This window comes from Mesoplodon densirostris, chromosome 18, assembly GCF_025265405.1.
Source record: "Mesoplodon densirostris isolate mMesDen1 chromosome 18, mMesDen1 primary haplotype, whole genome shotgun sequence".
In the NCBI taxonomy this organism is placed as follows: domain Eukaryota; kingdom Metazoa; phylum Chordata; class Mammalia; order Artiodactyla; family Ziphiidae; genus Mesoplodon; species Mesoplodon densirostris.
Window position 1 is genome coordinate 13941564 of NC_082678.1, and position 25416 is coordinate 13966979.

Below are 25416 nucleotides of genomic sequence, written 5' to 3' on the forward strand. Positions count from 1 at the left end.
CTGGACCCAGGCACGCAGTTGGGCCTCAGCAGTGTACAGGGCCTCACCGAGCGTCATGGAGCTGAGCTTCGCGGGGCGCCGGGCGCTCGTCACTGGGGCGGGCAAAGGTGGGCCGGGGCGGCGGCCAAAGGTGGGCCTGGGAGGGGGCGGCCGGGGAGGGGCGCCCGCACTGAGCCGCGCTCCTCGCAGGCATCGGGCGCAGCACTGTCCAGGCGCTGCACGCGGCGGGTGCACAAGTGGTGGCTGTGAGCCGGACCCAGGCCGACCTGGACAGCCTGGTCCGCGAGGTAGGCGTCGCCTTGTCCCACCCAGCCCAGCGGGCGGCGGGCGAGGCTGAGGGCGGGCCGGGACACGTGGCCGCCGGGCGCTAGGGTTCGCCAAGGATTTTTGCACACCCTCCCCCACGCCGGGCGCACGGCCTCTGTTGGGGGCCGACGGGTCGGGAGAACAACGACTCCCCCTGGGCTTAGGAGGAGGCAGAAATGGCTGCCTTGCAGGCCCGGGGCCAGAGGCGTTCGGGCGCTGGGAGGAAGTAGACTGGCCGGAGGCGGGGCCACGCTCCCGTTCCCCAAGCCCCGAGTTGCCCAGTGGCCCAGAGGCCGACTTAACTACCCTCCCCCTGCAGCAGCCTGGGATTCTGAGCCCCAAGAAGGTGACTGGCTCCTCTGGAACCCCTAACCCCTCCCCCTGTCGAACTGAAAGGCCATGCAAACCCAGCCCTTCTCCCTCGCATGCCAGAGGCCCAGCTGTACCCTTTCTTGGGCATGGATTCTCTGGTAGATGTCCCCCCTTACCACCTAATACACACAGTGCCCTGGGGTAGAGCCTGTGTGTGTGGACCTGGGTGACTGGGAGGCCACGGAGCGAGCGCTGGGCGGCGTGGGCCCTGTGGACCTGCTGGTGAACAATGCCGCCGTGGCGCTGCTGCAGCCCTTCCTGGAGGTCACCAAGGAGGCGTGTGACACGTGAGCCAGGGTGGGGTGGATGAACTCCCGGGGGGAAGGGCTGTCTCCTGCTGCAGCAGTCCCAGTCCCTGACCACGGTCTATCCATCTGCTTCCAGGTCTTTCGACGTGAACCTTCGGGCTGTCATTCAGGTGTCCCAGGTGAGCTGCCTTCAGGGCAGGAGTGGGAACTGGGGGGTGACACCAGTTCCGCTTCATGCTTCCTCTGCAATTCCAGATCGTGGCCCGAGGCTTAATAGCTCGGGGAGCCCCGGGGTCCATCGTGAATGTCTCTAGCCAGGCCTCCCAGCGCGCACTGACTAACCACAGCGTCTACTGTGAGCAAGCCCCGGCTGTGCCCTGCCCAGCCCCCCACCCCCCAGCCTGAGCAGCCAGCTCAGGCTCCACACAGGCTGTCTCTCCTCACAGGCTCCACCAAGGGTGCCTTGGACATGCTGACCAAGGTGATGGCTCTGGAGCTTGGGCCACACCAGGTGAGCCCCACTGGGATGCCTTCCCATCACCCAGCCCACATGCCCAGAGAGCCTCAGCCCACCCAGCTGACCCCCTTCCTGTCCCAGTGCAGATCCGTGTGAATGCACTCAACCCCACAGTGGTGATGACACCCATGGGCCAGGCCAACTGGAGCGACCCCCAGAAGGCCAAGGCCATGCTGGATCGCATCCCGCTTGGCAAGTTTGCCGGTGAGTCGGGTGGGAGCCCAGCTGGGAGTTGCGTCAGTGGCTTGCTCAGGTGAGGGGTGGGAGGGAAGGATGAAGGGCAGCTCCTTTCAACCACGTCCTGAACCCCACCCCACCCACAGAGGTGGAGAATGTGGTGGACACCATCCTCTTCCTGCTGAGTGACCGCAGCAGCATGACCACAGGCTCCACTGTGCCGGTGGATGGAGGCTTCCTGGCTACCTGAGCCCCTCCACCCACACACACCCGTGTTCCGTGCTGAGCCCACTTTTACCCCCACCCCCCTTCCCCATCCCTCCAATAAACATGATTCTTCTGCCCAGCCTGCACACTCATTCCTAGGCTGCAGTCAAGTGGCTGGAAGATGTTGCGCTCAGGGCTGGGTGTGGGGATGAGTCCCAGGTAGAGGCAACCATTCAACTCACATCCTGGGCCAGTGGCAGCCTGTCCCTCCTGCGAGAGATTTTCAGGCCTGGCTAAGTCCCTGGCAGGACTGGGAGGTAGAACCTTCCAGAAGGCCAGCTCCTAATGAGGGTGGTGAATTTGACCGAGGATGGCCTTTGGCCCTGTCCAGAGGTCTCTGGTGTGGAAGCAGTGGTGTTTTTAACATGAATGTTGGCATTCCTGAAGTCCATGCATAAGACAGAAGTGAACTGAGGATGCTGTGTGTTGGGACTTCATTACTTTGTTGATGACTTGAGTGACTTCTTTGCTGAATCAGATGACGGTTTTCAATTTTCATTCCCTCAACTTTGTGAGTTATTCACCACGTACTGAGCACAAGCTCCAGCTGTAGAATTTGCCAACTTCCATGGTAATACTCCCACCTGTTTACTCTCCTTCAGGTGGAGCTGGGGAGAGATGCGTGTCCCCCACCTTTGTGTGGTGTCCCCACCACAGATACAAAAGCCTTACACCCGATAGCACAAATAGTAATATGTACAAAAATATTAAGGAAGTGATGTATTTTGAGTATTTGTTAATTTCATTTTTTTTAAATACAACTAATGTAAGTTTATATAATTATTAACAATAGCTGTTTAAAAACTGGCTAGCAAAATTCCTGAACTTCAGCAGTCCACCCTCTGCACACCATTGCGGGGGAGCAGTGTGGCTTCTCATCACGCCAGAGTAGTGCCTTGTGGCCTCAGGGGTGAAGTCCTAGCTCCAGGCCAGGCCCGCCCCTCACCTCCCGCCGTTGTCTGCCCAGTGATGCCAGGCTGTTGGCCCCCCCTGCAACCCTTCCTGTCCTCTCCACACCATGTTTGTTCTACCTCCACGGCTGCAGGGTCCCTCTGCCTGGACGTCCTTCCTCTTGACAGCCTGTCTTCCTAAACACTCAGCCGAGTGTCCCCTGGCCTTGCCCTGGGCCCCATGGGGCCTGACTTGCAGACGATCCTGCCCCTCACTCCTGGCAGTGCCCTCCCAGAGGCCTGAAGTCAGAATGAGAAGGGCTTTCTTCAGAAGGGGCCAAATGCACTTGCCCCCACTTTGATCTGGGTCCCTCCTTTGGAGACTGAGAGGGCTCAGCAAGCTTTTCCTCCTCTCCTCTGGCGTGCGTGCGTGTGTGTGTTTGTGTGTGAAGCTCACCTGCTCTGTACCCGTGGATGGTGGGGGTTGGGGGCCTGGCACCCTCAGGGTGCAGGAGCAGGCAGGGGGAGACGGGAACAGGGCAGGTAGCAAGACAGCAGGAGATGATGAAGAACGTTTATTGTATAAAATAAAAAGGGGCTGCCCCATCTTGGGGCACAAGGACAGAACCCACCCCACAAACTCCCCCATCAGGGAAGCCCATCCTGGGGCTGCCCTGGACCTGCCCCTGCAGCCTGAGGGAGACCCTGCTCCCTTCCGGACTCCCTGGGGGCCAGGGGAGGCTGGAGCTGTACCCCCAGATAGCGGAGGCAGAGTGGACAGGACCCCATGGCCCCAGCACCACCCTGAGCGCAGCAGCCTCGTCCCCGTGATTCTTCCCCCTCCCCACCCACACAACTTTCCCCACAGCAGACTCAGGGACACCAGACATCTCAACACAACAGATACAGGCGTGGGCGGCTGGGGGCTGCTCCTCCAGAAGTGAGGGCTCTAGAAAACCGTGCACTTCTTCCCCGGCTTCTTCACAGGAGGCGGGCAGAGCACAGCCCGGATGGCCTCATCAAACACAGTCTTCAGGCCCCGCTGGGTCAGGGCCGAGCACTCCAGGTACTTGACAGAGCCTGGGGGCAGCAAAGAAAGGGAACAGTGAGGGTGGGGGGGCAGCACTGTGCCCCCCAGAGCGAACCTCTCCTCCCTGCACCGGCAGGCCTGTCCGTGCCCACTCACCGATCTCCCGGGCCATGGCCAGGCCCTGGGGGTAAGTGATGGGTGCTAGCTTCTTATCCCGTAGCCGCTCGATGGTGTCCTTATCGTCACGAAGGTCCAGCTTGGTGCCCACCAGGAGGATGGGCGTGTGGGGGCAGTGGTGCCGAACCTCTGGGTACCACTGTGGGGATGGGAGGCTCTGACCCCTACCCCTTGGGAGCTTTACCCTCAGCCTGGCCCAGAGCAGGCCATGGCTCCCAAGGGCCCCTTCCTTGTGCCCAGACCCACACTTAGCCCTTCCTGTTTCACGGGTCTGGTAGGGAAATGACCAAGAACAAAAATACCTAGCCAAGATGCTTCCAGGCCTGTCAGGTCCTCTCAGTCAGGGCCCTTCCTTCTCTGAGAGCCTCACTCACCACCCCTACCCCACCCCTGGCCCCTCATCACCCTCTGGGCCACCTTAAGACCTCACACCCGGCAATCTCCAAAGGACAATTTGTCTCTGTGAGGCCCTCAAGCAAGAGACCCCTGCCCTCTAAGGGCAAGTTCTCTGGGCAGCTTCCTCCCCTCCCAGGAAGACAACTCTGCTTCTGGCCCTGTCCTACCTTGGCTCGAACATTCTCAAAGGAGGCTGGGCTCACCAGGGAGAAGCAGATGAGAAAGACGTCCTTGGGGGAAAGGGAGGGAAGAAGGGAAGAAGGGAGGGTACCATGTAGGAATGGTCAAAGAGGCTCCGAATGGCCTCTGCTCACTCCCCCAAGACACACACACACGCACACACACCAGGCCCTCTGGGCCTCCACCCGAGCCACCCGGCCCCTGCAAGCAGCCCTGTGGTGCCCTACAGTTTGGGGGTAGGAGAGTGGCCGAAGCCGGTCGTAGTCCTCCTGCCCAGCGGTGTCCCACAGCCCCAGGTTGACAGGCTTCCCGTCCACCATCACATTCGCAGAATAGTTGTCAAAACTGCAGAAAACAGAGTGAGAGAGATCCCCCCACCCCGTGTCTGGGTTCTCAGGCCTGCATAGACCTGGAGCTCTGTCAGCACCTCGCCTCACCCCGGAGCCCAGACCAGGGCCACTTGGGCCCGACCTCGAAGCCCAGGGGAGCCCCGCGCACAGGCGTCCATACCCTCCCCTTGCCAGCTCTGGACCCGCCCGCCTGCTCACACGGTGGGGATGTACTCTCCAGGGAAGGCGTTGGTCGTGTAACTGATCAGCAAGCAGGTCTTCCCCACGGCGCTGCGGAGAGAGGGCAAGCCCACGCTGCTCCCAGACCCACCTCAGCCCTCTGCCCAGCAAGGGCAGCCCCCTCCCACGGTGCCCAGGGTGGGAACAGGGGTGCCTGCCCAGCAGATCCGCAGCGGTAGAGGACCAGGGCAGGAGGGCCTCCGGGGTGGCAGAGTGGTGGGTGAGGGCTGGGGCGAGCTGCCTCAGAGCCCCAGGCAGGTGCCGGGATGGTGGCACCGGCTGAGGGTTCAGCCCAGGTGAGAGGCCTAGCCCCACCCACCGGGAGGCCAGGCGGGGCCGCTGGCTGCCGGCAGCATCAGGTGGGCCTGGGCTGGAGGCCTGCGCCCCGCGACCAGCCGGGACCCCGCCCCACCGCGTCCTCCCTCCCCTGCCCGGTCCCCCGACGCCCACAGGCCGGTCGGGGCCGCCCCGCCTGGACCCCAAGCCGGGATCCCCGGACCGCGCGCCGGCCGCGCCCCGGAGCCCCGCGCCCTGCCCAGGAGGGTCCCGGGGGCCAAGCCCTCCCGGCGCGCCTGGCACGCCAGGCCGAGCGGCCTCCGCCTCGCGGACTCACCCGTCGCCGACCACCACGCACTTGATGGCCTGCATGGGCGCGGGCCGGGCGGGCGCGGCCGCGAGCCGAGCTGCGGAGAAATGCCCGGCGCCGCAGCGGCCGCGGACCCGAGCCGAGCGCCGAGCCGAGCGGCCGGAGACAGCCGAGCGCCGCCGAGCGCCGGGAGCGGAGACAGCCGAACACGGCCGGCATGGAGGGCGGGGGGCGCGGACCCGCCCCAAACCCGGGCCGACGCGCCTTCCAGAGAAATCTGGTGGGGGGCGGGGTCACAGGGCACCCCGCAACCCGTGTCGAGCTTGGGCAGGCCCTCCCCGGAGCCCCTGTGACCCACGCCAAGGGGCGAGGGCAGTGCAGACAGGCTGCTCCCACCCACCTGAACAGGTTGTGGTCGGTGCACACAGGGTTTCTTCTAGGGAGAGGATTCCCAGGGCCCACCGAGGGAGGGGCTAAGGCCCACCCACCCTCTAACCACGAGACAGTTGGTGAAAACTCAGGTGTTTGCAGTCACTAAAGATCCACGAGGCAGGCAGCCCCCTACCGGGCTGCCCCCATCCCCACCTGTCTGCTGCAGTAGCTGGACCAATCCCTACCTGGTTGCAGTTAGAAGGGGTAACCCAGCCACACCTGGAGGGCCTGTCCTGAAGGGCCCAAGCTTGGAGAAAAGGCTGATACTGGATAAAGACACTGGGGCCAAAATGTATCACAAATTGCAAAAGTCTGTATTTCAGAACACCCTGGAGTCAGCGCTGGGGCCTGCGGAGTTCATGGTTGTGAAAGGTGACTGAACTGCGGTGGGTGGGGCCAGGAGAGCTTGGGCCTGCTCCCCCAGATCTCCTTCCAACATGGGTCTGTGTTCTCAGGCGTATCATTCCTTGTGATTGGGATGAAGGAGTGGGGATGGGACTGGGGCCCTCTCCAGCCCTCTTGGCCAGCCAGGTTCTGGACCCCCTGCAGGCAGGCACTCTGGTCGTAAGCTGCAGCTGTCCTGCTCTCACATCCATTCCAGCACTGATTTTCCAAGTCACCGGCTGTAGACCCTGCCTAAAGAGCCCGGACCTACCGATGGCCTGTCCCTTGTAAGGAAGGGAGGAGCAGGCATGAGACAAAGATGTCCAACAGATGCCACCTTCCTACCACTTTCAGACTTTCCCTGCCTCCCCTCACTTTTGGGGGCTCAAGGTCCTCAGGGGGGACCCCTGCACATAAGCCAGAACAGCATTTTGCAGGAAGCTGGCCCTTTGGGCCTCCTCATCCCGGATCCGGGCAATCTCGGCCTGCTTAAGGCGAAGCTTTTCACGGAGAGAGGCATTCTCGCTCTCTCTGTCCAGCAGTGCCTCCCGGTGGTCACTTGCGATCACTGCAAGGGAGGAAGCTCAGTGAGGAAGGGGCTCTGGGGACTGCCTGGGCTCCTGCCAATCCAGAGGTCCGCAGGGGGCCGGCAGGGTGGGGTTTGCTCGGGGCCCCCTGGGTGCACACATACCCAGCCTCCCCTACCAGCACCTCCTGGAGCTGAGACCTAGGCCAAGCTCAGCTCTCCAGGCCAGCCTCCTCCTTCTCCTGTGGGATGACCCAGTAAGAAAGGCCCTGCAGAGAAGCCACAGGGGGGCGGGGGTGGGGCTCAGCTCGCCTTTCAGCTGGCGTTCCAGGGCCGCTGCCTTCTCCTTCAGCGCTTCCTGGGCTGTCAGCTCGGCTTGCAGGCGGCCGTTCTGCTCCTGCAGCTCCAGCCGCACCCTTGTCACCTCAGCCACCTTTTCTTGGTCCTTGTTGCTCAGCTCCTGCCAGGCAAGGGGGTGGGGGGGGGGTGAGGTGGCAGCTGGGTGCACCAGGGGCACGCCTGGGAGCCCTCGACATCTCGGCTACCTGCTGCAGCTCCTCCAGGCGCCGCCTCAGGCTCTCCACCTGCCGGCCAAACTGGCTGGCCCGCGCCTGGGCATCGGCTACCACCTGCTTCTGCTGCAGGCAGGCGCTTTGAGCCTCGTCCCGAGCCTGCGCCAGCAGCCGCAGCTTCTCCTCCAGGTGAGCCAGGTGCTGCTGCTGCGGGCCCGGGAGAGGGGCTGGTGAGCTGCTTTCTGGCCTGTGGCCCTGAGTTCACAGGAGGAGTGAACCCCCCAGCCCCACCTTCAGACAGAGAGGAGCGTGTATTTGCAATGTGGAAACTGCCTTGTCACTAAAGTTATTGCATATGTTGCTCTGAATGGGCTCAACTTGAATGAGGAGCCTCCCCCATGTCCCAGGCTGACACCATCCTGCCCTCTGGCCTCTGGTCCCCTACTTCCACCATGTGGTCACAGGCTGCACATTTGGGCCAAACTCCTTCCCCACCTTGGGGCTGGAGGACATTGGCTCTTTGCGTGGGCGGGGGGTGGGGCTGGATATGGTGCTGATGGGATGAGTGTCCTTGTCTAAGTTTTCTGCACCCCTGGACCTCCTGTTCCCTTGTCCCTCCCTACAGAGCCAGAAGACAGCCTCGGTCTGGCCCACTTAAGCCCAAAGGGCTGTGCAACCCAGGCAGCTCATGCCAACCCCTCAGACCTCTCTCCCCAGTGGGTGCTGCAAGCAGCGGACCGTGGCCCTGGGCTCACCTCCTCCAGACGGACTTGGTTCTTGGCCTTGATGAGCTCCTCCTCAGCTTGGCTGCGCTCACTGAGTGCCGCGGCCTTTGCCCGGCTCAGCTCCTACACCGCAGACAGTGACCGCTGGGCCTGTCCTCCGCTCCTGCCCAGGGACCCCTTCTGGCCACACCCAGCCTCCCTAGGTGAGGGCAGAGCCTGGCGCCCAGCTCACCTCCTCCAGGGACAGCCGCGCAGCCTCCAGCCTCTGCACCCTCTCCTGCATGGCCCTCTCGCTCTCCTCCAGGTGGCGAGTCATGTGCTCCACCTGCCCAGGTGTGGGGTGGGGACAGGGCTGGCACACTGACTCCCCAGCCTTCCCCTCATGGGATCCCCACCCTGGGGGGCAGGTGAATCTTGGGGACTCTGTTACTTCCGAGTGAGGGCTGCCCCAAGTGGCCTCACAGGAAGTGAGGACGGAGGGCACGTCCCAGTGCTGCACCCAGGTGGCACAGAGCACGTGGCAGCCTGCGCTGTGGCCCCAGCAGTCAGGGTCCCTTCTAGAAACTGGTGGGGAGGTTCTGGGTCTGACATCTGCCAGGGCTGTCGGAGAAATGCCACCAGCACCCCAAGGTTGTCGAGGGAAGCCCGGCCAGGAGTGCGCCTTGGGGACACCATGCCACACCGAGGTGTCTGCAGGCCCCGATGAAGCGGGGAGAGCAAAGGCCAGACGACACAACTAATGAGGCACCTCCTTGAAGCGCAGGTGTTCCGCGTCCTCCAAGCTCTGCCGGGACCTCTTCTTCTCCAGTTCCAGGCGTTCTGGAAGCACAGGGGAAGAGCGTGGGTAGGACTCCTCTGGGGGCCCTTGGTTCTCAGGACCCAGTGGCCGGCCTGTGTGTGCCCACCTTCCGCCTGGACAGCCCGCATCTTCAGCTCAGCTGCCGTGCTGGTCAGCTCCTGCCTGGTCAGGAATAGCTGATCCTGCTGAGATTTCACCTTCCGTTCCAACTCGTCCACCTGGAAAACCGGCACTGAGGGAGGGAAGCTTTGGCCCCTTCCCTGAAGCCCTGCCCCAGGCCTTCCAGGGACCTGCCCCCACACCCTGCCCCCATACCTGGTTTTGCAAAAGCAAGTTCTTTTCACTGGCAGCAGACAAGTCTCTGAGGAGCTTCGACTCCCGCTCTGCAGCTTCCTGGGGGTCAGATGGGGAGAGGGCACCACTGGACACCTGCCACACGCACACCTGCCTACCCCTCGCCCAACCACCTGCCCAGCCAGCCCTCCCTGCCCACCTGCTGCTCCAGCCTGTGCTCCTTTGCCTGCCTCTGCGCCAGGCTCCGCTGTTCCTGCTCTGCGGTGGCCAGGAGCTCCCCCAAGTCCTGGGCCTTCTGCTCTGACAGAGCCAGGGCGGCCTCAGCCATCTGCAGCCTGCAAGGAGGGAAGAGCCAGCCCCACCCCATCCCACCTCTAGCCTCTGCTAAGGCCTTGCTGTTCTCACTCTTGCCAGACGATTACCCCAGCTAGCGCCCACCTCCTCCAAGAAGCGTTCCCAGGTTACCACCCCAGCAGTCCCTCCACCTCCTTTGTACACTGGGGGCTCGAGTCCTTGTCTGGACAGTCCTCCTCTGCCCTGTGGGCAGGTCTCTAAAGTGTTTTGAAGGCTCCGCACAACCCCGTCCTACCCTCTGATCCTCCTTACTTGGCCTTGAGAGCATTGATGATGGAATGCCTCTCGTTCAGGGCTTCCTGAAGCTGCCCCACGCGTGCTGCCGATGCCCTGTGGGCAGAGAGGAGGGTTCAAGAAACCCAAACCCTGGCGCCCTCTGGGACCCTCCCTGCAGCAGCTGCTGCTCCTCACACTCACGCCACCTCCAGGTGTGGGCTGAGGAAGTCGCGGTGCAGCCTCTAACCCTCCAGCCAACTCCCTCAGTAAACACACCCCACAACCTTGTCCACGGGCAGGCGACGAGGCTCACGTTAGGTCATTCCAAGGCCAGAGTGAGGACCCGAACCCTGGGTAACCCCAGCGCACCACCTCCCTGCCCCCCGGCCCTGGGGCCACACTCACTTGCTGCTCCTGACCATCTCTTCTCTCTGTCTGTCGATCGTCTCCATCAAGTCCAGAAACTGGGGACAGAGCCAGCCAGAGCCCTGTCAGGGCCCAGAGCCCGCCCACTCCCCACAGTCAGCAGACAGGAGGGCAGACATCCACTGAGGCGGCGGGACACGAAGGGGCTCGGCCTCATCCAAAGGGAGAGCGGCTCCCACGCAGGGAGGCCCAGAGGGGAAGCCCACCTACCCGCCCACCCAGCCAGAGGGCATCAGAACAAGAGGCTGCCTCCCAGGCCTGGGTATTAGCTGCTTGGAGAGGCTCCAGGGCCCAGAAGGAAGGAACAAGGCCATGGCACGGGGGCTGAGGGGGGCCCTTTGTCCATACAGCCAGGGCGGGGCTGGGGCTGGGGCGAGGCCCTGCGGTCAGAGGGAGCACTGTCCTCACCTGTTTGGACTTCTCTTCCCGGAGGTGCCGCACCTCCTTGCTGAGCACGTGGGCACGGGCCTGGCTTTCCCGGAAGGCAGTCTGCCGGTCCTGGTTGTGATCCATGGCTTGCTCTGTTGGAAAAAGCCAAGTTGTCTACCGGGAGGCCAAGCCCCAGGAGTGGCCAACGGCCAGCCCAGCCCCGTGCCCAGAAGACACTGCACGAGGTGGTATCTCACCCCACCAATCAGACCCCTCAATGCACTAGCAGGTGAGGGGCACAGAGGGGGTGGGGGTAGGGACAACAGTGAAGCCAGGAGCCTGGGAGGGGGGAACAGGCACACGGGGAGTGGTGGGGAGGCTGCTCAACTGCCAAAAAAGGTGGGCATTTGGGCTCCGCCCCAAAGGCCAAAGGCCAGTGTGTGACTTTTAAGAGGTGAATGGTGTGCTCAGCTCCCAGGCTCTGGAAAGATCCAGGCAGCATTCGGAGAGAGGCCGGCCCGAAGCGGCCATGGTGCCAACTGGGGTGACTCAGAGGCAGGTCCAAGAACCAAGAAGTGGGAGAGGACATGTGTTGGGCAGACCCAGCAGGTGGTGACGCCACACTAGATTGCAACCCAGGCTCGGGCCCTTGGGTGGCTGGCGCTGCCGGTGGGACGACAAGCCATGGGGAGTGGCAGAGTGCTCAGTGGGTTTGGGGCTGAGGAGTCAGGGTCATGACAGGCAGAGACCATGGTGTGAGGAGGGTGAGGCACAGCACCAGGCAGTCAGCGCTCTGCAGGCTCCGGCCGCTGCCTTTTCTTCCCTGGCGCCTGCTCTCACTGCCTCTGTTTTTAACATGCTTCCATCGTGATGCCGTGTTTACTTGTTCTGGCCCAAGCCACCCCTCCCTCAGTGGCTGAGTCTCTGTCACAGGGAATCAGCTCTATGCCCTGCTCCAAACAGTGCAAGCCACCAGCGGCCCCGTGTGCCCGTACCCACGGCTCTGAGGATGTCGCCGGGGATGCTGTTCCCAGCCAGCTCCAGCTTCCACAGGGTTCTGTTGCTGGGGAGACAGTTTACCAGGGCACGGCCCCCCAGGAGGCCGATGTGATTCCAGCGCAGGTCTGGAAGGAAATCTGATGTTGCCAGATGGAAAGCATGGGGCGGGGGTGGGAGGGCTGGCCCAGCCTGGAACACTGGTACTCCCTGTGATCGGCCACAGGCCACAGATCAGGAGCCCAGCTCAGCGTGCCCCTCCTCTCCCACCCCCACCCTTCTGGGAGAGGACAGAGGAAGCAGTGGGAGGGCTGAGGAAGCGATGAGATGCAACCCCTCCCCCTTCCCCCCAGACCAAGACCTCCTGGCCTGGTCTGAGGACGAAGAGGGCCAGTGCTGGCGGCCTCACCAAGCTGCTGGAGGCTGGTGTTGCTCTTCAGGGCCAGAGCCAGCTCCTCGGCACCCTTGTGGGTGATCTGGTTGTTGCGGAGGTCCAGCTGCCGCAGGGCGCCATTGGCTGCCAGGGCCCCGCAGAAGGCTGCGAAGGCTTCTTCCCACGTGCCCAGGCTGTTCCACTCCAGGGTGAGGCTGCAGGAAGGGTGGACAGGAGGTGCGTGGCCCCGAAGGGCGTCCTGCTCCCATGGGGTCCAGCGGGCTTGAGGAGGGGCACAGGCTTGGGGGTCTCTGGCAGAAAGGCTGGAGGCGCGTGAGTAACTCATACCCGCCTACTCCCCACCACGGAAGACCGGCATGAAGGTGTGAACTCTCATGTTGCAGAACTGTGTCCTCTGGAGCCAACCCAGAACCACGCAGAGAGAGAGCGGGGGCTCGGGGGAGAGCGGGGGCTGGGGCCGCCACCCTACCTCTGAATGGACTTGTTCTGTCGGAGGAGTTTTGCCAGTGCCTCGGCCCCTGAGGCGCGAAGGTTATTGCCCTAGGACAGGAAGAGGCCAGCCAGTCACTCCCCGGCATCCTGAGCTGGGCTCTGAATACCCTGGTCAGGCGGTGGGCGAGGCCATGGCGAACGGAAGGTGTGGCTGCTTTCAAATTCTGCTTTCCCTGTCCGCAGTGGCCTCCTAATGCAGGCTATTTCAGTTTGCTTGAGAGAACATTCTGGAACTCATGTTCCTGCCCTCACAACACCGACACGCGTGTGTGAGACCATGAGCAAATGGTGCGGAGCCTGTGTGCCAAGAGCGCTTACAGACACAGTCTCCGGCCACCATGCAGACCCCTGGTTGCCAGGACACCTGCATCTTCTCTACTCCTGCTCTCAGATGGCACGCCCCTGAGTGCAGATCCACCCACCTTGAGATCCAGAAACCGCACGATGGTGTTGACACACAGCCCCTGCAGCAGCAGCACGGCCCCTGTAAGAGAGCAGGGCAGTCACTCTCCACCCCTGGTGGCTCCATCTTGGGTCACCTCCCCACACATAGGGGAGAGATGGCTGTCCCAGTGGCCCCCACCAGCCAAGGTTCATGCCAAAAGAGAGTCACCCCCCTCCCGTGTCAGGTTTGAAAAATCCGCCAGGTGTGGAGTCAGGTGGCTCACCAGCACAGCGGGACTCTCCTAAGCCAGGGGACACTAAGCCTTTCCCATTATAAAGAGAAATTGCCTTCTGCTCCCGGGTTTCCAGAGAGGATGCTGCTGGTTGCTTTATGACAGTAAAAGGAAGTAATCTCACAAAGAAGAGATCAGGTGGGACAGAGTTCTCTGCTAGAGATGCTAAGCACCAGGGACTGCGGCATGTGCAGCTAATGAGCAGCAGAGCAAAAAGAAGCCAGGGGAGCCCGGCCCCAACTCTGAAGTTGGAAGGGCTGCCCTGGGCCGCCGGCCCTTGGTGCCCACCTTCCTCACTCAGCATGCAGTCACTCAGGATGAGCTCCGTCAGCAGTGCCTCCTTCTGTAGCAGCTTGCCCAGAGCCCTGCAGGTGTCCACTGTCAGGCTCTGTGTGGCCAGGTCCAGCCGGCCCTGCGGCAGCTGGTGCATTTGCTGCAGAACAGTCTCCTGGGGCTCGGCCCCACTCTCCTTGCACAGCCGGCTGTAGGTGCGCCGGAACTCCTCCATGTCCCTGGGGTGCAGGAAGGGCTTCCCGGAAAGCGCCTAGACAGGCCTCACCAGGAGCCAGCTGGGACCGGGAAGCCGGGGAAGGGCAGTACGGCAGGGCCTCTCCCCTGGGGGCCTTCAGAGAGCCCCCGGCAGCTCAGTGGGGGCACAAAGACTCTAAGTCTTCAGCAGCCAAGGAACGAGGCGCAAACTGAGTTGGTCCAACAGGCGCGAGGCCCCAGGAGGGCAGGGGCGGGTGATTCTCAGCGGACCGCTGAAGCCTGGGACCGAGGAGGTGGGGCGTCCTCGGGGGCGGGGCCTCCAGCGGCGGGGCCGGTCCGTCCGGATGTTGCCCGTACCCCTGGCCTCCGGGCCCGATACCCCAGCCCTCGCGCCGCTGACCCCGGCTCGCTCGTCGCGGCCGCCGCGCGCCTCAGTATCCAGGAAGAGCGGGGAGCGCCGGGAAGACCTAGCGGAAACTACGACTCCCAGGAGGCTTTGCGGAGGAGGGGCGCTCACCGCGGGCCAGTGAAGGCGAAGGAGCGGGAGCGCGCGGAGGGTCCATTGGCTGGAGGTGGGGGGCGGGGCTCCAGAAGGCGCGCTCTTTGTCGATTGGCTGGAGTCGCGAGGGAGGGTCTCCGGAGGGCGCGTTCAAAGTTCATTGGCTGGGGACGCGGGGGCGGGGCTCCGGAGGGCGCGCACCTTGGTGGCGGTCATGGAGGAAATCGGCGCCGGCTTCCGGAAAGTGAGAGAGGGCCTGATGGCGGGGCGGGCTAGGGGCGCGGGGCGAGGCCGCCGGGGCGGGGGGGCGCGCGCGGGTCCGGCGGGGACGCTGCGGCCCGGTCCCCTGAGTGACCCACGTGCGGATCCTGAGCCAACCCCCGCGCTGCCGTCGGGTGGCTTATAGGGTGAGCCCATTCCCAGAATCTGGCAATGACCCTCGTCCCGCACACTTTTCGTCCTCCGTGGATGGGATCCCGCGGCCGGGTAGCGGAAGGTTGGGTAGGCAGCCTGGTCTGCGGCAAGAGGGGGAGGGTCTGCAGAAATCGGGCCGGGGTAAGTGCCAGCACAAATGAAGGGAGGCTCAGAGAGGAGCCTGGGCTCCCGCCCCGTGGGTCCAGGATCCGCAGGACTCACCCTAGAGTTTAGCGTAGAGCACAGTGCGGCCCAGCTCGCGGGTAGTCTCGGCGCCTGCGTATTCTAAAGCTTCCTTTTGGCCTGTTCCCTATCACGCCAGCCCTGTGCTTTGCGTCTCACTTGAGCCAGGCTGTCTCCGTTGCCTGTTGTGTACGTGGCTCTACAGTGCTTTTCTTAGCAGTACACCTAGCACAGTCAGGCACTGTTACATGCACTTGAAATGGATTAGCCCGTGTAATGCTCAACACCATAGGAGATGGGTACTGGTACTACCCCCACTTGCCAGTGGGAAACAGGCAGAACTAGGGTCAAACCCAGGCCATCCGCCTCCAGAGTCAGCCCCTTTGCTCTGCACCTGGCGAATGGGGCTCTGGGTGGGTGGGTAGTGAGGTCTGCTGCCTCCCACACCCCGCAGGCTGTTAAGTGGTCTGAGTCTCGCATTGTTGCTCTGCCTTAAGGTTAGGTGACATTGAGCCCTTGGTATCAGGCCTTTGTGGGCAGGAGGGAGAGTCTCAGCCCCTCATGAGTACTTGTCCAGCCAGTCCCCAGTGGGTGTTCTATCACCCAGAATCGTCACTCTGCCCTGGCCTACAAAGGGTAAATTGTGTCAAAGGGAAAACCACCGAGGCAGGGGGTTGTAGGAACCCTCCACTGTAATAGCTGCAGAGGGGAGCACTGGGCTGGGCCTCCTTCATGCGGTCCCGGGCAGCTCTGGAGTCCTCCCTCTCAGAGAGCTCTGGCCAGAGCTGGGGTTATGGTCGTTACCCATGAGCAGGGCTGTCCCCGGGGAGGGGGAGGGGTCGTGGTGCCTCCCACAGTGGGGCAAAGGCTGACCACATCCCAGGTCTCTTCCTACCCTCTGCAAGTTTAGGGAACCTCCGCTCCCAGCTGGTGCTGGCTACTTTAGTTATCACGGCAATCCCATGCAGCTGCCCCCCAGCAGCAGCCTGGCTGATTTAGCTCTTCCCCAGGGTCTGGGAGCTGGCGGAGCCGTAGAGCCTTCTGTGCCTTTTCTGGTACCTTTCAGGTACACAGCAAGAAGGGCCAGCAGGTGGCGCCAAGCTCACGTGGTCACTGCTGGGAGGATGAGGCTGCTTCTCTGGTGCTGCCCCAAGTGACTGGTGGCGAGCTCTTACCCTCCTGAGCCGGGGCTCCGTCAGGGTCCGCTCCCTCCACTCTGCTCTCCAGCTTTGCTGAGCTGCGCTGGGCGAGACAGTACCATCTCCGTGGCTAAGGCTAGAGGCCTGGTGGGTCCCCAGCTCACCTTCCCTGCACGACACCCAGTTTCTGGGCTCCTGGGCACCCACTGCTGCTGTCCTCCCGCCTCCCCTGGCGCTCTGCTGGCTCCTCATTCGCAGCCTCTTCTGGCTGGTCCCTGCCCTCAGCAACCTCCCTTGGTCCACCCACGTGCTGCCACCTCCCAGATCCTCATCGCCAGCTTCGACCATCTCTGAGTTCCAGCCGCCCACTGGCTGCTCTGCTTGGGCACCTCACGCGTGTCCCTCATGCAACATGTTCCAAGCTGAGCTCCCGAGATGCTGATCCCCAGAATCTATCTCCGCTTAGTGGTGCCATACTTTGGAGCTCAAGCCTCTCCCTTGAGGAGTCTTGGCCTGGACCCGCCCTTGTCCCATCCTCATTGGTCAGGAAGTCCTGCAGATAGTCTGGGCTCTGTCCCCTACCTTGACTGCCCATTGACCGAGGAGCCTGGCCCCTCCCCAGCTCTGCGGTTCCCACAGTGCCCTTCCCCATTACAGGAAGATCCCTTCCCCATTACAGGAAGATCCCTTTCCACGTGTCGTGTCGTAGGCTCCAGGGAGGGACCTGGGATGGAGCTGACCCAGTGCCCAGAGCAGGGTCTGGCAAAGCCGGGCGGCATTGCTGATGTGGACAGGCCTGTAAAGGGGCCCAGTGTGGGGAGAGCACCTCGTCCCTGGGGGCAGGAGCACAGGACTGCTCTGGATACCATGAGGACTGGAGCCCCAGAGAGCGGCAGGCAGGCACCTGGGCTGCTCCCACCGGTCTGCCAGGCCTGCCACTTGCATCTAATTTCTGGCCCTCCTGGAGGCACTCACAGGGAGGTTTCTCCCCACTGCCTAATCCCCCACCCTGGGAGAGCCCCACAGACAGCATTTCCAGCCAGAAATTACAACCCCATCCCATCCAGAACTAGATGCCTAAGGGGTCTGCAGCAGAGGGGCGGGGCGGTGGCTCACTGACGCCCCCTCTGTCCCTCAGGAGCTGGTGAGCAAGCTGCTGCACTTGCATTTTAAAGACGACAAGACCAAAGGTGTGTGAATGGGGGGCAGGGGGCGGGGGCTGGGGCCTGCTGGGCACCTGGGACCCTGCACTGCACCTCAGCAGGGGCCAGAGCCTCAGGGAGGACTGGGCCAGACGGAGGGCTGAGGTCACTGGCACGAGTGTGAGTGAGGTCAGAAGCAGTGAGGGCAGAGTGGGGCGGCAGGGAGAGGGGGTGTGTCTGTAACCTTCTCCCTTCACCTTGCAGTCAGCGGGGACGCGCTGCAGCTCATGGCCGAGCTGCTCAAGATCTTCGTTGTGGGTGAGCAGAGGGACCCAGCAGTGTTCTCTAGTATCCCACCCAGGCCCGTCCAGACCATTCAAGATGCCTTTGCATTTTATTTTTCAGTGGGGTAACCAAGACACATTTTTCCTGTTTTTCCACAAGCACCTAAGCTCCCTGTCCCTGAAAAGCTCCGTGTTTCAGAGGCCCCAACCTCAGCCTTCTGAGCTGTCGGCTGGCACGGGGGTGGGCCAGCAGCCAGGGCTGAGGCCCACGGGGTTTGGGCTTCAAGGCCCCCCAAGCCTTCTCTGCCTCACTTCCCTCCTGCATCACGGCAGAAGCGGCCATCCGCAGCATCCGGCAGGCCCAGGCAGAGGACCTGGCCCAAGTGGACGTGGAGCAGCTGGAGAAAGTGCTGCCGCAGCTGGTAGGTGGGCCTCCAGGAACAGGGCCTGGCCCAGGAGACGGGGGTGGGGGGCGTGGGGGCTACACCCACAAGGCTCTGAGCGCTCCTCTCCCCCACAGCTTCTGGACTTCTAGGGGTTTCCACCCTCACTGCGGCCACCGGTCCAAGTCATGGCCTCTGGCTTCAGACGGGACAGGAGCTGCTGATCCCCCAACGTTCTCCTCCAGCTCCCAGGAATGGCCAGGTGCCAGCAAACCACCACTCTCTTCCCCATCGTCCCCTCTGCCTGCTGCTGATGGCCGGGATGCAGCAGATAGAGGGGTCGCTGACAGGATGAGGGTCTTGGCACCTGGGTTGGTGCCCTCCCCTCATGCCCCCCTCCCTCAGGACAGCCGAGCACCCACCGGTGTGGGAGAAGCACTTGGTCACTGGGAAGCAGGTGCGGGAGACCCGCCCGCCTGAGCAGGTAGCCTGTGTGTCCTCCACAAGCAAGCAGAACGGTGTGGTTCTGCCACCGACATCAAAGCTTGTGTGTCACCTTCTAGCCATCTGATATTCCCCTAGAAAGATGCCCGCCTGAGCTACGTATTTGTCCTCACAAAGCCGTATCAGTAAATCAGAGCCGCCTCCCCAGGCACAGCCTCCTGTTGCCATTCATCACCCAAAGTCAAGTTGCTTCAAAGCTGGGAGAGGACAAAATAACAAACAGCATGTGTGAGTGCCCTGCTGTGGGCCAGGCTCAAGAGGCTGTGAAATCGGAGCCCTCGCACGTGTGGCTGCTCGCCTGGGACGGTGCCTCTGCCACAGGGCTGCCGGGAGTGTGGTGTGCCACCGGCCCAGCAGGGGTGCTGGTGGGAGAGGGGGAGTCATGCCAGCGGGAAGGACCACCGGTCCCAGGGCCAGGGCCAGGCAGCTCAGAGCTGCTTGGGAACCGCTAGAAGCCCAGTCGGGAGGCCTGGCTGCCCTCTGGGGCCCAGCTACCCTCCCCCCCAACACAGCACCCACCTCCCATCAGTTCTGAAAGCTGCTGGGACTCATCAGCCCATGACAGAAACACCCAGAGGGCCCTGGGCCCAGTGACCATGGGGTCAGGACTCTCACAGAGCTGGAGGACCTAGTCCACTGGGGAGGGACGTCTGCCCCTGCTGCCACGGGCACCCCGGAACCCCGCCCCCATGCCCAGCCCTCCCTCCCCAGTTTAGCCCCGCTGGCCCCTTGCACCCGTTCTCCGCCTCTGGCCCTCACTTCCCTCCCCCCCCTCCTGCAGGGAGTCTCAGGGCTTCAAAGCTCTGGGCGCATGTGGAAGTCATTAGACCTGAGGGGAGAGGCTGGCGACAAGTGCCAGAGCCCGTGCCCCACAGCCACTTTGAAGTGCGCTCAGATGGTGGGGCGGGCGGGGCACCGGGAAACCCCAGGCCAGCCCTGCCCGGTCCCACCGCAGGGTGGGGGCTGCGTCCGCCCCTCTCCTGCCAAGGGCTGGGGGCCCAGCCTGAGATGCAGCCAGGCAGGCGATGCCTGGAGGTCCTTCTCCCCGAACTCGTGTCCTCCCTAGAGGAGGAGTCAGGAACGTCAGTGAAGTAAAAACCAAGGGGCAGGCGGTTCAGGGAAGACACCTGTGCCCTCGTTAACGAGAAGAAGCCCCAGCAAGCAGCCTCCCAGGCCCACATCACCGTCCAGCCAGGCTGGAAGCCCACTGCTGGGAACTCGGTGCAGGGGCAGCAGCAGGAGCAGGGCAGTGGGTCAGAAGACCGAGGGCCCCTGCCCTGGAAAGGACGACAGGAGGGTCTCAAGAGAGGCTTGCGTGTTTATTCCCGCTCAGGGTGGGCAGGGGTCCTGCGGCTGGCAGAGTGGCACCTCTGGGCTGGCGGCTCTCACCTCTTGCTGGCTGCAGCACAAACACATGGGATGACCTCTGGGCCCGGGGCTCCCGCCCAGCACCCGCTCCCTGCCCGACCAACCCCCATAGTACCTGGCAGCTTCAGCCACTTGGGCACCTTGCCCAGACCCCTCCTCACTGGCTGGGCCGTCCCAGGGCTGGGCTCAAGGGGGCCCACTGCCCCTTCTTCAGCAGTTGGCTCTAACTCAACGGGCGCAGGGTCAGGGGCTGGCGGCGGGGGTGGGGTTCCAGCGGCCCTGGACATGGACCTGAGAACGAAGGTCGAGGTGCCAGATGGTGGGCACTGCGGCAGCGGGCTCTCCCCACCCTCTGTGGACACTCACCTGGCCACCAGCACGTCAGCTGCTGACGGGGAAATGGTGTGTTCCAGCAGCGTGGGCTCCAGGTAGATGCCTGCAGGAGGCCCAGCCTACCCTCAGGCCACAGAGAAGGGGGTACCCCTGCCTACTGCTGCTCTGCTCTGGGGGGGCGTGGCCCGGCCTGAAGCCCCCAGGAGAAGGGTATGGGGTTATCGGGGCCACCAGTCTCCCTCCCAGACCCGAAGTCCCCTGCTCTGGGGCGTCTGATGAGCTGGGATGCACGGCCCGGGGCTGGTCAGCAGCAGTGGGCAGAGGGGGGCCCCACCCACCTGTTGGCTCCTCAGGTCCAAAGTGCACAAGGGCAGCAGGGAAGAGGTTTGCCTGCAGGGACAGCAGAGGAGAGCTCAGGGGCCAAGTGGGCACCGTGGAGGGTGGCAGAGAGGGCTGCACTGCACTTCCATCCTGGCCTCATGGGTGCTGCACCCATAAGGCCCAGGGCTCTGCTCAGGAGGGCTACGGCCCTACCAGGCCCCTCCCACCGCGCAGTCCGCTGCCTAGCTTCACCTATTCCTCCTCTGGCACCAACCCCACTGCAAGCCAGGCCAGGGCATCAGACCATAGAATCCTAGGGCCAGCCCCAAGCACCAGCTGAACAGGAAGTTCTCGTGGCGTGTGCGCTCTGGCGTTTTTAACCACCTCCCCTTCCTGCCCAGCTCCCGGGGTTAACAGCTGACATTCTGAAGGTGGGAACTAAGCTTGGAAGCCCCCCGCCCTCAGCAGAGACTGCAGGAGGTCAAGAGGTCAGAGGAGATGCAGACTCACACAGAACCGCACCACACAGAACTGCATGGGTAGGGGCACGGGGCACAGCCCGCCATGCCCCCCACTCCCCTCCCTCACCTGTGCTGCCCAAAGAACAGAGAGTGCAAGAGTCGGGAGCACTTTGTAGGGACTGATGTATAAGCCCAGATCCACTGGGAGCAGCTGGACGGGAGACAGGAGCACCAGGGGAGGGACCCTCAGTGGGCCCCGGCACAAGGGGAAGGTGGGGGGGGGGGGCTCTGGGAGCCAAGCTGCTTTGGGAGCCCCAGGCTGAGAGGTGCCTCCAGGCCTACTGCCTTGACCCAAAAGCCCACAGGTGGGTTCCCTGACTCGGCACTGAGTCTTGCTTGATAAGCAAAGGCCAGTGCCAGCCAGCGTCAAGCCTGTCCTGCAGGGTGGGTGTTGCACTGGGGTCCCCACACCCCTCCTGGAGGCCTGTCCATGGGGGAGGTGGTGCAAGATTTCTGCTCAGGACTGGCTCCACCTGCACAGGTGTGGGACAAGGACACATCACGTGGCCCCCGAAACACCCCCGGAGGCCTCCCAGGTAGGGGGCTGGACTGTGGTGCAGAGTTAGGGCTGTTGCAGAGGATCCCGAAGCCCTCCAGTGTCACAACCTGCCTCTATTCCCGCCTCTGCACCCGAGGAAGACCACGGCTGTAAGCCCCAAAGCTGGCCTGAGGCAGCAGGGAGGCCCCCGCCCAAGGCTCTGTGTCCCTAGCCCTGGCGGAAGGGCCGCTGCTGCCAGCTGAGCACATCCTCTCTGTCCAGCTCTGAGCTCTTGGTGTCTGGGTGGGGAGTATTAATAAGAAGCAGCTTCAAAGGCCAGGCCTAGGAACGCTGAGATTGCAGTTGAAGCCAAGGGACAGAGAAGGGCCGTGAACGCTCTGAAATCCCACTGTGATGCCTGGGATCACAGCCTGGTGCGGAGAGATGGGCTGCAGGGTGGAGGGCAGCCCCAGGGCCCTGGAGGCACCGGAAGCTGGGCGGGTGGGGGGAGAAACAAGTAGGACAATGCCTCAACCTTTCTAGGGTAGCGCAGTGAAGCCAGACCCTGACCAGGCCAACCCGCCCAGCTGGGCCGTCTGGGGGATGCAGAGCTTGAAGTCTTGAAGTACCCATTTGGGCCCCTCGAGGCAGCTCCTCTCGAACCTGGCCTCCCTGCCTTTCCTCAGCACCTGCTGGAAGCCCCCTACCTGCCAGCTTGTGTCTCAGGGAATCCCACTGGAAAAGGAGTGAGTGGAGAGCACAGAAGACCACCGTGACCGCCAGGAGGGAGGGTGTACCCCTCTGCTCAGGCTGACGAGGTCTACATGGATTGTGGTGGTCTCCAGGGCCCACTAAGGGCATCACTAAGGGTGACGGAGGGGCTCTGGGCGAGGCAGTGGTGGGGGTGGCTGAGACGGGAGCCGAGCGAGGTCCCCTCAGTCCCAGGAAGCAGGTATGACGTGGGGTGTTGGGGACCTTGGTGTCCCCGGACCGGGTCCTCTGCATCCTCCCATCCTTGGCCTCACCCTTGGCCTCTCCCAACGAACAGTCACGCTCCTGATCCAGTGGCCAAAAAGGGCACTGGGCTGCCATCCCCCACACCCACCCTGAGCTGTCACTTTCTGGGGCGCAGGACCAGCCCCCGGGCAGCCTCCAGGGCAGCCGGCAGCCAGAACGCGGCCCTGCCAGGGACATGAAAGCCAGCAGCTTCCGCGCCCGCGCCTGCTCACCCGCAGGAGGGAGGAAGCCTTCCTTCCCTGAGCCCTGCCAGCTCTCTGATCGCGGGCGGGCAGGGACGCCACTCCGAGCAGAGGCCCCACGGCTCCAGGGCGAGCTGACGGATGAAAGGAGACGGCTGCTGGTAGCGGGGGCAGAGTGTCACCAGGAATCAGGCCACGTGGGCGGGACAGGCAGCACCCCAGGGTTCCTAATTGGAGGGGGGTGCCTGGACGCTGGCCCCTCTCCATCCCAAAGCATCTTCCAAATTCAATGTTTATCAACAGGCTGGCCAGCGAGGGAGAGTGGGGAGGGAGGGAGGGTGGGTGGGGATAGAGGAAGGAGGCCCAGTGCCTCTGGGGCTCCCGGGGGGCAGCAGAAGGGGGCTGAGAAGGGGGAGTGGGGGCGGGGGAAGCACCCTGCTCCCACCAACCTTGACTCCTTTCCTTGGTGGGCTTTCAGCCTCTCTGCTGGTCTGGCCCCATCCCCCCATGACGGTGGCAACCCTGAGCAGCAAGCAGACCCCCTTGCCCCAACTCAGACCTCTGCAGGGCCTGCTGGCCACTTAACAAAGGCCAGCCTCTGTTACTAATTAAAATATCTGAAGACACTTTAAGAGGAAACCATTAGGCTAGAGGGCTGGGGAGGCCTCAGGCTGCTCTCCTGGGGTGAAGGGACAGGACATTCCTTCTTGCTCTGGACTGTGGCCCAGCAGGGCACCGGATCAACGCTCCTCACCCTGGGAGCTCTAGGGGCCCCCAGCTAGCAGGGAGGGCCCACCACGGCATTCCCAGAGGAGGCCACAGGGCCCAGGGGAAAGGCAGGGGCAGGGCAGCAGCCCCTCCAGTCTGGGCAGCTGGCCACCTGCAGCCGAGGCCTCTGACCCTTGGCCCTTAAGGGGTTCCCCTAAGCAGCCCCACCTGCCAGCCCCTTCTCATCCAGACCCACGGGCAGTCCTGGCTGTGGACGGTGGCAGCCAGCTGGGCAGGCCCATCCCCACCGGGGCAGGAGGCAGAGGAGGCTGGAAAGTCCCAAAACTGACTCCAGAGGCACTCTGCTCCATCCTAGTCCACCCCTCTAAAAGGCCTTGTCATACTCCCGACTGTGGCCTCACACTCCCTTCTGGGCAGGTGCCCCTCCCGGGCCAGCCCTGGCAGCACCCACCAGCCAGCCAGCCAGCCAGCCAGGCAGGCAGTACCTGAAAGAGGGTCAGCGTGTGGTCGTCCAGGATGGTTTTTGGAGGAGTGATGACTGCGGAAAGATGGTTGTCTGCACCAGGAAACGCCTCGCCGCCCCCATCACCCCCCCATCCCTTGCCCATGCACCCCCCGCCCCAGGACAGGCCTGAGAGTGAGCAGGAAGCCTGGGCCATAGGCCTCAGCTGAGGGATTTCTGAAGTACCCCTCAGCTCACGTCCCCCTGTCCATCACTCTACTGCTGCAAAAACCCAGCAAGAAGTAGGGAAGAGGGCCTCGGGCAGACTCACCTGCGAGGGGACACCTGCCCTGCACAGTTCCTGTGCAGCCCTGCGGCCTGACCCTTCACTACCCAGACGCCCTCCAAAGGAGGCCAGCAGCTCGCCCCTGTGGCCCCAGCCCCTACAGCTCCTGGCCAGGTGGGAAGCAAAGGGCACAGGGACGCTGAGCAGGGTCAACCTCCCTCCCCAACTTCCCCAGTCCCGGACTCATGCTCAGACACCAGCACAGGACCCGCCTGCCCTATGATGCTGTTTCTGTGGGAAAAGCTGCTTCAAGCCCCAACTGGGAGGTGCCAGGGCTGCTGAGCAGGAGGTCCCAGAAAAGCACTTACACAGGTAGAACGGCAGCTTGGGGTTGCCCAGGTGGCTCCTCACGAAGTCCCGCAAATCCCCCACTGCAGGAGGAAGGGTGGGGTGAGCAGGGATCCCACACTCAGACCCACTCCAGGGCCGGGCCCCCTCTGCGATGGGACGAGCCAGGTCCAACCTGTGTGCAGACCCGCTCCCCAAGGTCACCAAGAACCCCACTCAGAACTGGTGGCATTGCTGCCTTCCTTCCAGGTGAGCTGCAGCCCCAGGCCAAAGACCCCACTACCGGGTGTGGGGGAGCCCTGGGTCCGCCCTTCTCTGGGTGCCCCTCTGTCCCACCCACGCTCAGAACAGATGGGTGCATGGGGCCACCCAGTCCCACGGGTACTGCCCGGCTGGTCTGCCAAGCCTCCAACGTGAGCCGGCCCCCAGCCCTGCACCCGCTGCCTGCCCCATGGCCCGGAGGGAAGGAGCCTAGAGGAGCTCATAGGGCGCCCCGCCCTCCTGGACGCCCAGATGGGGCTGCTCACCGGTCTCGCTGGGGCGGAAGAAGCCCTGCAGGATGTAGCGGTCAGGAAACAGGACCCTCAAGACCACCTAGGCCAGGACAAGCCAGCTTGTCAACAGGACAGCTGGAGTCCAATCCAGGCGTCCACACCCCTGGGCCCACAATGGCTAGGTCCCCCGGCCACACCAGGCCAGCACCCCCTCACCTTGGCTGCCCCCTGATGCTCCTGGTCCCATGGGCTGCACACAAGGACCAGTCAAGTACCCACGTGCACTTGTGAAAACACACTGATGTTTTTCATCTTAGAATGCGGCTGCCTGGCTCATTAATGAACCGCGGCCGTGTAGGCCTGGGCTGAAGTACAGGAGACCATGGCCAGTGGCTTGTGGGCTGCAGGAGCCGCGGGAGGCCCCAGTGCAGAGCCATGTGCAGACCACCTCCCGCCCCAGGGTACCTTAGGGTAGCGCTGCAGCTTCTCCTTCATCTGAGCCTCTCTGAAGGCCTTGGTCACCAAGGGGGCTTCTTCCAGGCGCTTCCT

The 25416-nt window shown here is 63.3% G+C and overlaps 5 protein-coding genes across 12 annotated transcripts in view; 2 read left to right on the forward strand and 3 right to left on the reverse strand.

Moving 5' to 3' along the window:
• LOC132478277 (L-xylulose reductase) lies at positions 1 to 1966 on the forward strand. The gene is made up of 8 exons (XM_060081332.1): positions 1 to 107; positions 190 to 287; positions 811 to 965; positions 1063 to 1105; positions 1182 to 1281; positions 1373 to 1437; positions 1530 to 1647; positions 1767 to 1966. The coding sequence occupies exons 1-8, from the start codon at positions 56 to 58 to the stop codon at positions 1868 to 1870; spliced, it is 735 nt and encodes a 244-aa protein (XP_059937315.1). The 5' UTR covers positions 1 to 55; the 3' UTR covers positions 1871 to 1966.
• A 1640-nt stretch (positions 1967 to 3606) lies between these two features.
• On the reverse strand, positions 3607 to 6315 carry RAC3 (Rac family small GTPase 3). Of its 4 annotated transcripts, none has more exons than XM_060080646.1 (6): positions 5743 to 6315; positions 5071 to 5180; positions 4788 to 4905; positions 4548 to 4610; positions 3964 to 4123; positions 3607 to 3857 (listed from the first exon to the last, which is right to left on the reverse strand). In XM_060080646.1, exons 1-6 carry the CDS (start codon positions 5932 to 5934, stop codon positions 3727 to 3729), a joined length of 774 nt encoding a protein of 257 aa, XP_059936629.1. In that variant the 5' UTR covers positions 5935 to 6315; the 3' UTR covers positions 3607 to 3726. The 4 variants fall into 4 exon arrangements, with proteins under 4 accessions (XP_059936629.1, XP_059936630.1, XP_059936631.1 ...); XM_060080647.1 differs by having other exon boundaries at positions 5109 to 5180; positions 5743 to 5795; XM_060080648.1 differs by having other exon boundaries at positions 3656 to 3857; positions 4740 to 4905; positions 5109 to 5180; positions 5743 to 5795.
• A 127-nt stretch (positions 6316 to 6442) lies between these two features.
• Positions 6443 to 14328, reverse strand: LRRC45 (leucine rich repeat containing 45). 4 transcript variants are annotated; one of them, XM_060080642.1, is made up of 17 exons: positions 13600 to 14328; positions 13057 to 13118; positions 12612 to 12682; positions 12158 to 12336; positions 11748 to 11876; positions 10792 to 10904; positions 10363 to 10421; positions 9994 to 10071; positions 9587 to 9722; positions 9409 to 9486; positions 9200 to 9311; positions 9043 to 9113; positions 8527 to 8619; positions 8325 to 8417; positions 7603 to 7773; positions 7370 to 7517; positions 6444 to 7099 (listed from the first exon to the last, which is right to left on the reverse strand). In XM_060080642.1, the coding sequence occupies exons 1-17, from the start codon at positions 13817 to 13819 to the stop codon at positions 6903 to 6905; spliced, it is 2010 nt and encodes a 669-aa protein (XP_059936625.1). In that variant the 5' UTR covers positions 13820 to 14328; the 3' UTR covers positions 6444 to 6902. The 4 variants fall into 4 exon arrangements, with proteins under 4 accessions (XP_059936627.1, XP_059936628.1, XP_059936625.1 ...); XM_060080641.1 differs by having other exon boundaries at positions 7603 to 7776; positions 13600 to 14327; XM_060080644.1 differs by lacking the exon at positions 8325 to 8417 and having other exon boundaries at positions 6443 to 7099; positions 7603 to 7776.
• Positions 14329 to 14477: 149 nt separating this feature from the next.
• CENPX (centromere protein X) lies at positions 14478 to 18497 on the forward strand. Its single transcript, XM_060081710.1, has 5 exons — positions 14478 to 14543; positions 17174 to 17225; positions 17442 to 17495; positions 17795 to 17883; positions 17982 to 18497. The coding sequence occupies exons 1-5, from the start codon at positions 14514 to 14516 to the stop codon at positions 17994 to 17996; spliced, it is 240 nt and encodes a 79-aa protein (XP_059937693.1). The 5' UTR covers positions 14478 to 14513; the 3' UTR covers positions 17997 to 18497.
• Positions 18498 to 19646: 1149 nt separating this feature from the next.
• Positions 19647 to 25416, reverse strand: part of ASPSCR1 (ASPSCR1 tether for SLC2A4, UBX domain containing) — a 30344-nt gene continuing 24574 nt past the window's right edge. For both annotated transcript variants that reach the window (XM_060081502.1, XM_060081504.1), the window contains exons 9-16: positions 25333 to 25414; positions 24901 to 24967; positions 24394 to 24456; positions 23783 to 23835; positions 20388 to 20439; positions 20083 to 20152; positions 19832 to 20007; positions 19647 to 19747 (exon numbers count right to left, since the gene is read on the reverse strand). In XM_060081502.1, coding sequence (XP_059937485.1) covers positions 19734 to 19747; positions 19832 to 20007; positions 20083 to 20152; positions 20388 to 20439; positions 23783 to 23835; positions 24394 to 24456; positions 24901 to 24967; positions 25333 to 25414 — 577 coding nt within the window. In that variant the 3' untranslated portion in view covers positions 19647 to 19733. The remainder of the gene's footprint in view (positions 19748 to 19831; positions 20008 to 20082; positions 20153 to 20387; positions 20440 to 23782; positions 23836 to 24393; positions 24457 to 24900; positions 24968 to 25332; positions 25415 to 25416) is intronic.

Excerpts from the sequence above, each read along its gene's own strand:
- RAC3 (XM_060080646.1), bottom strand. The coding sequence starts at position 5,934 with ATGCCGGCCGTGTTCGGCTGTCTCCGCTCCCGGCGCTCGGCGGCGCTC. Across the intron at positions 5,181-5,742 it reads TGCGTGGTGGTCGGCGACGG|CGCCGTGGGGAAGACCTGCT; the intron begins GTGAGTCCGCGA and ends CTCTCTCCGCAG. Across the intron at positions 4,124-4,547 it reads TTGAGAATGTTCGAGCCAAG|TGGTACCCAGAGGTTCGGCA; the intron begins GTAGGACAGGGC and ends CCATCCCCACAG.
- LOC132478277 (XM_060081332.1), top strand. The coding sequence starts at position 56 with ATGGAGCTGAGCTTCGCGGGGCGCCGGGCGCTCGTCACTGGGGCGGGC. Across the intron at positions 288-810 it reads TGGACAGCCTGGTCCGCGAG|TGCCCTGGGGTAGAGCCTGT; the intron begins GTAGGCGTCGCC and ends TAATACACACAG. Across the intron at positions 1,282-1,372 it reads GACTAACCACAGCGTCTACT|GCTCCACCAAGGGTGCCTTG; the intron begins GTGAGCAAGCCC and ends CTCTCCTCACAG.
- CENPX (XM_060081710.1), top strand. The coding sequence starts at position 14,514 with ATGGAGGAAATCGGCGCCGGCTTCCGGAAA. Across the intron at positions 17,226-17,441 it reads TAAAGACGACAAGACCAAAG|TCAGCGGGGACGCGCTGCAG; the intron begins GTGTGTGAATGG and ends TTCACCTTGCAG. Across the intron at positions 17,496-17,794 it reads GCTCAAGATCTTCGTTGTGG|AAGCGGCCATCCGCAGCATC; the intron begins GTGAGCAGAGGG and ends GCATCACGGCAG.
- LRRC45 (XM_060080641.1), bottom strand. The coding sequence starts at position 13,819 with ATGGAGGAGTTCCGGCGCACCTACAGCCGGCTGTGCAAGGAGAGTGGG. Across the intron at positions 9,487-9,586 it reads AGCACAGGCTGGAGCAGCAG|GAAGCTGCAGAGCGGGAGTC; the intron begins GTGGGCAGGGAG and ends TCTGACCCCCAG. Across the intron at positions 7,518-7,602 it reads GCCTGGAGGAGCTGCAGCAG|GAGCTGAGCAACAAGGACCA; the intron begins GTAGCCGAGATG and ends CTTGCCTGGCAG.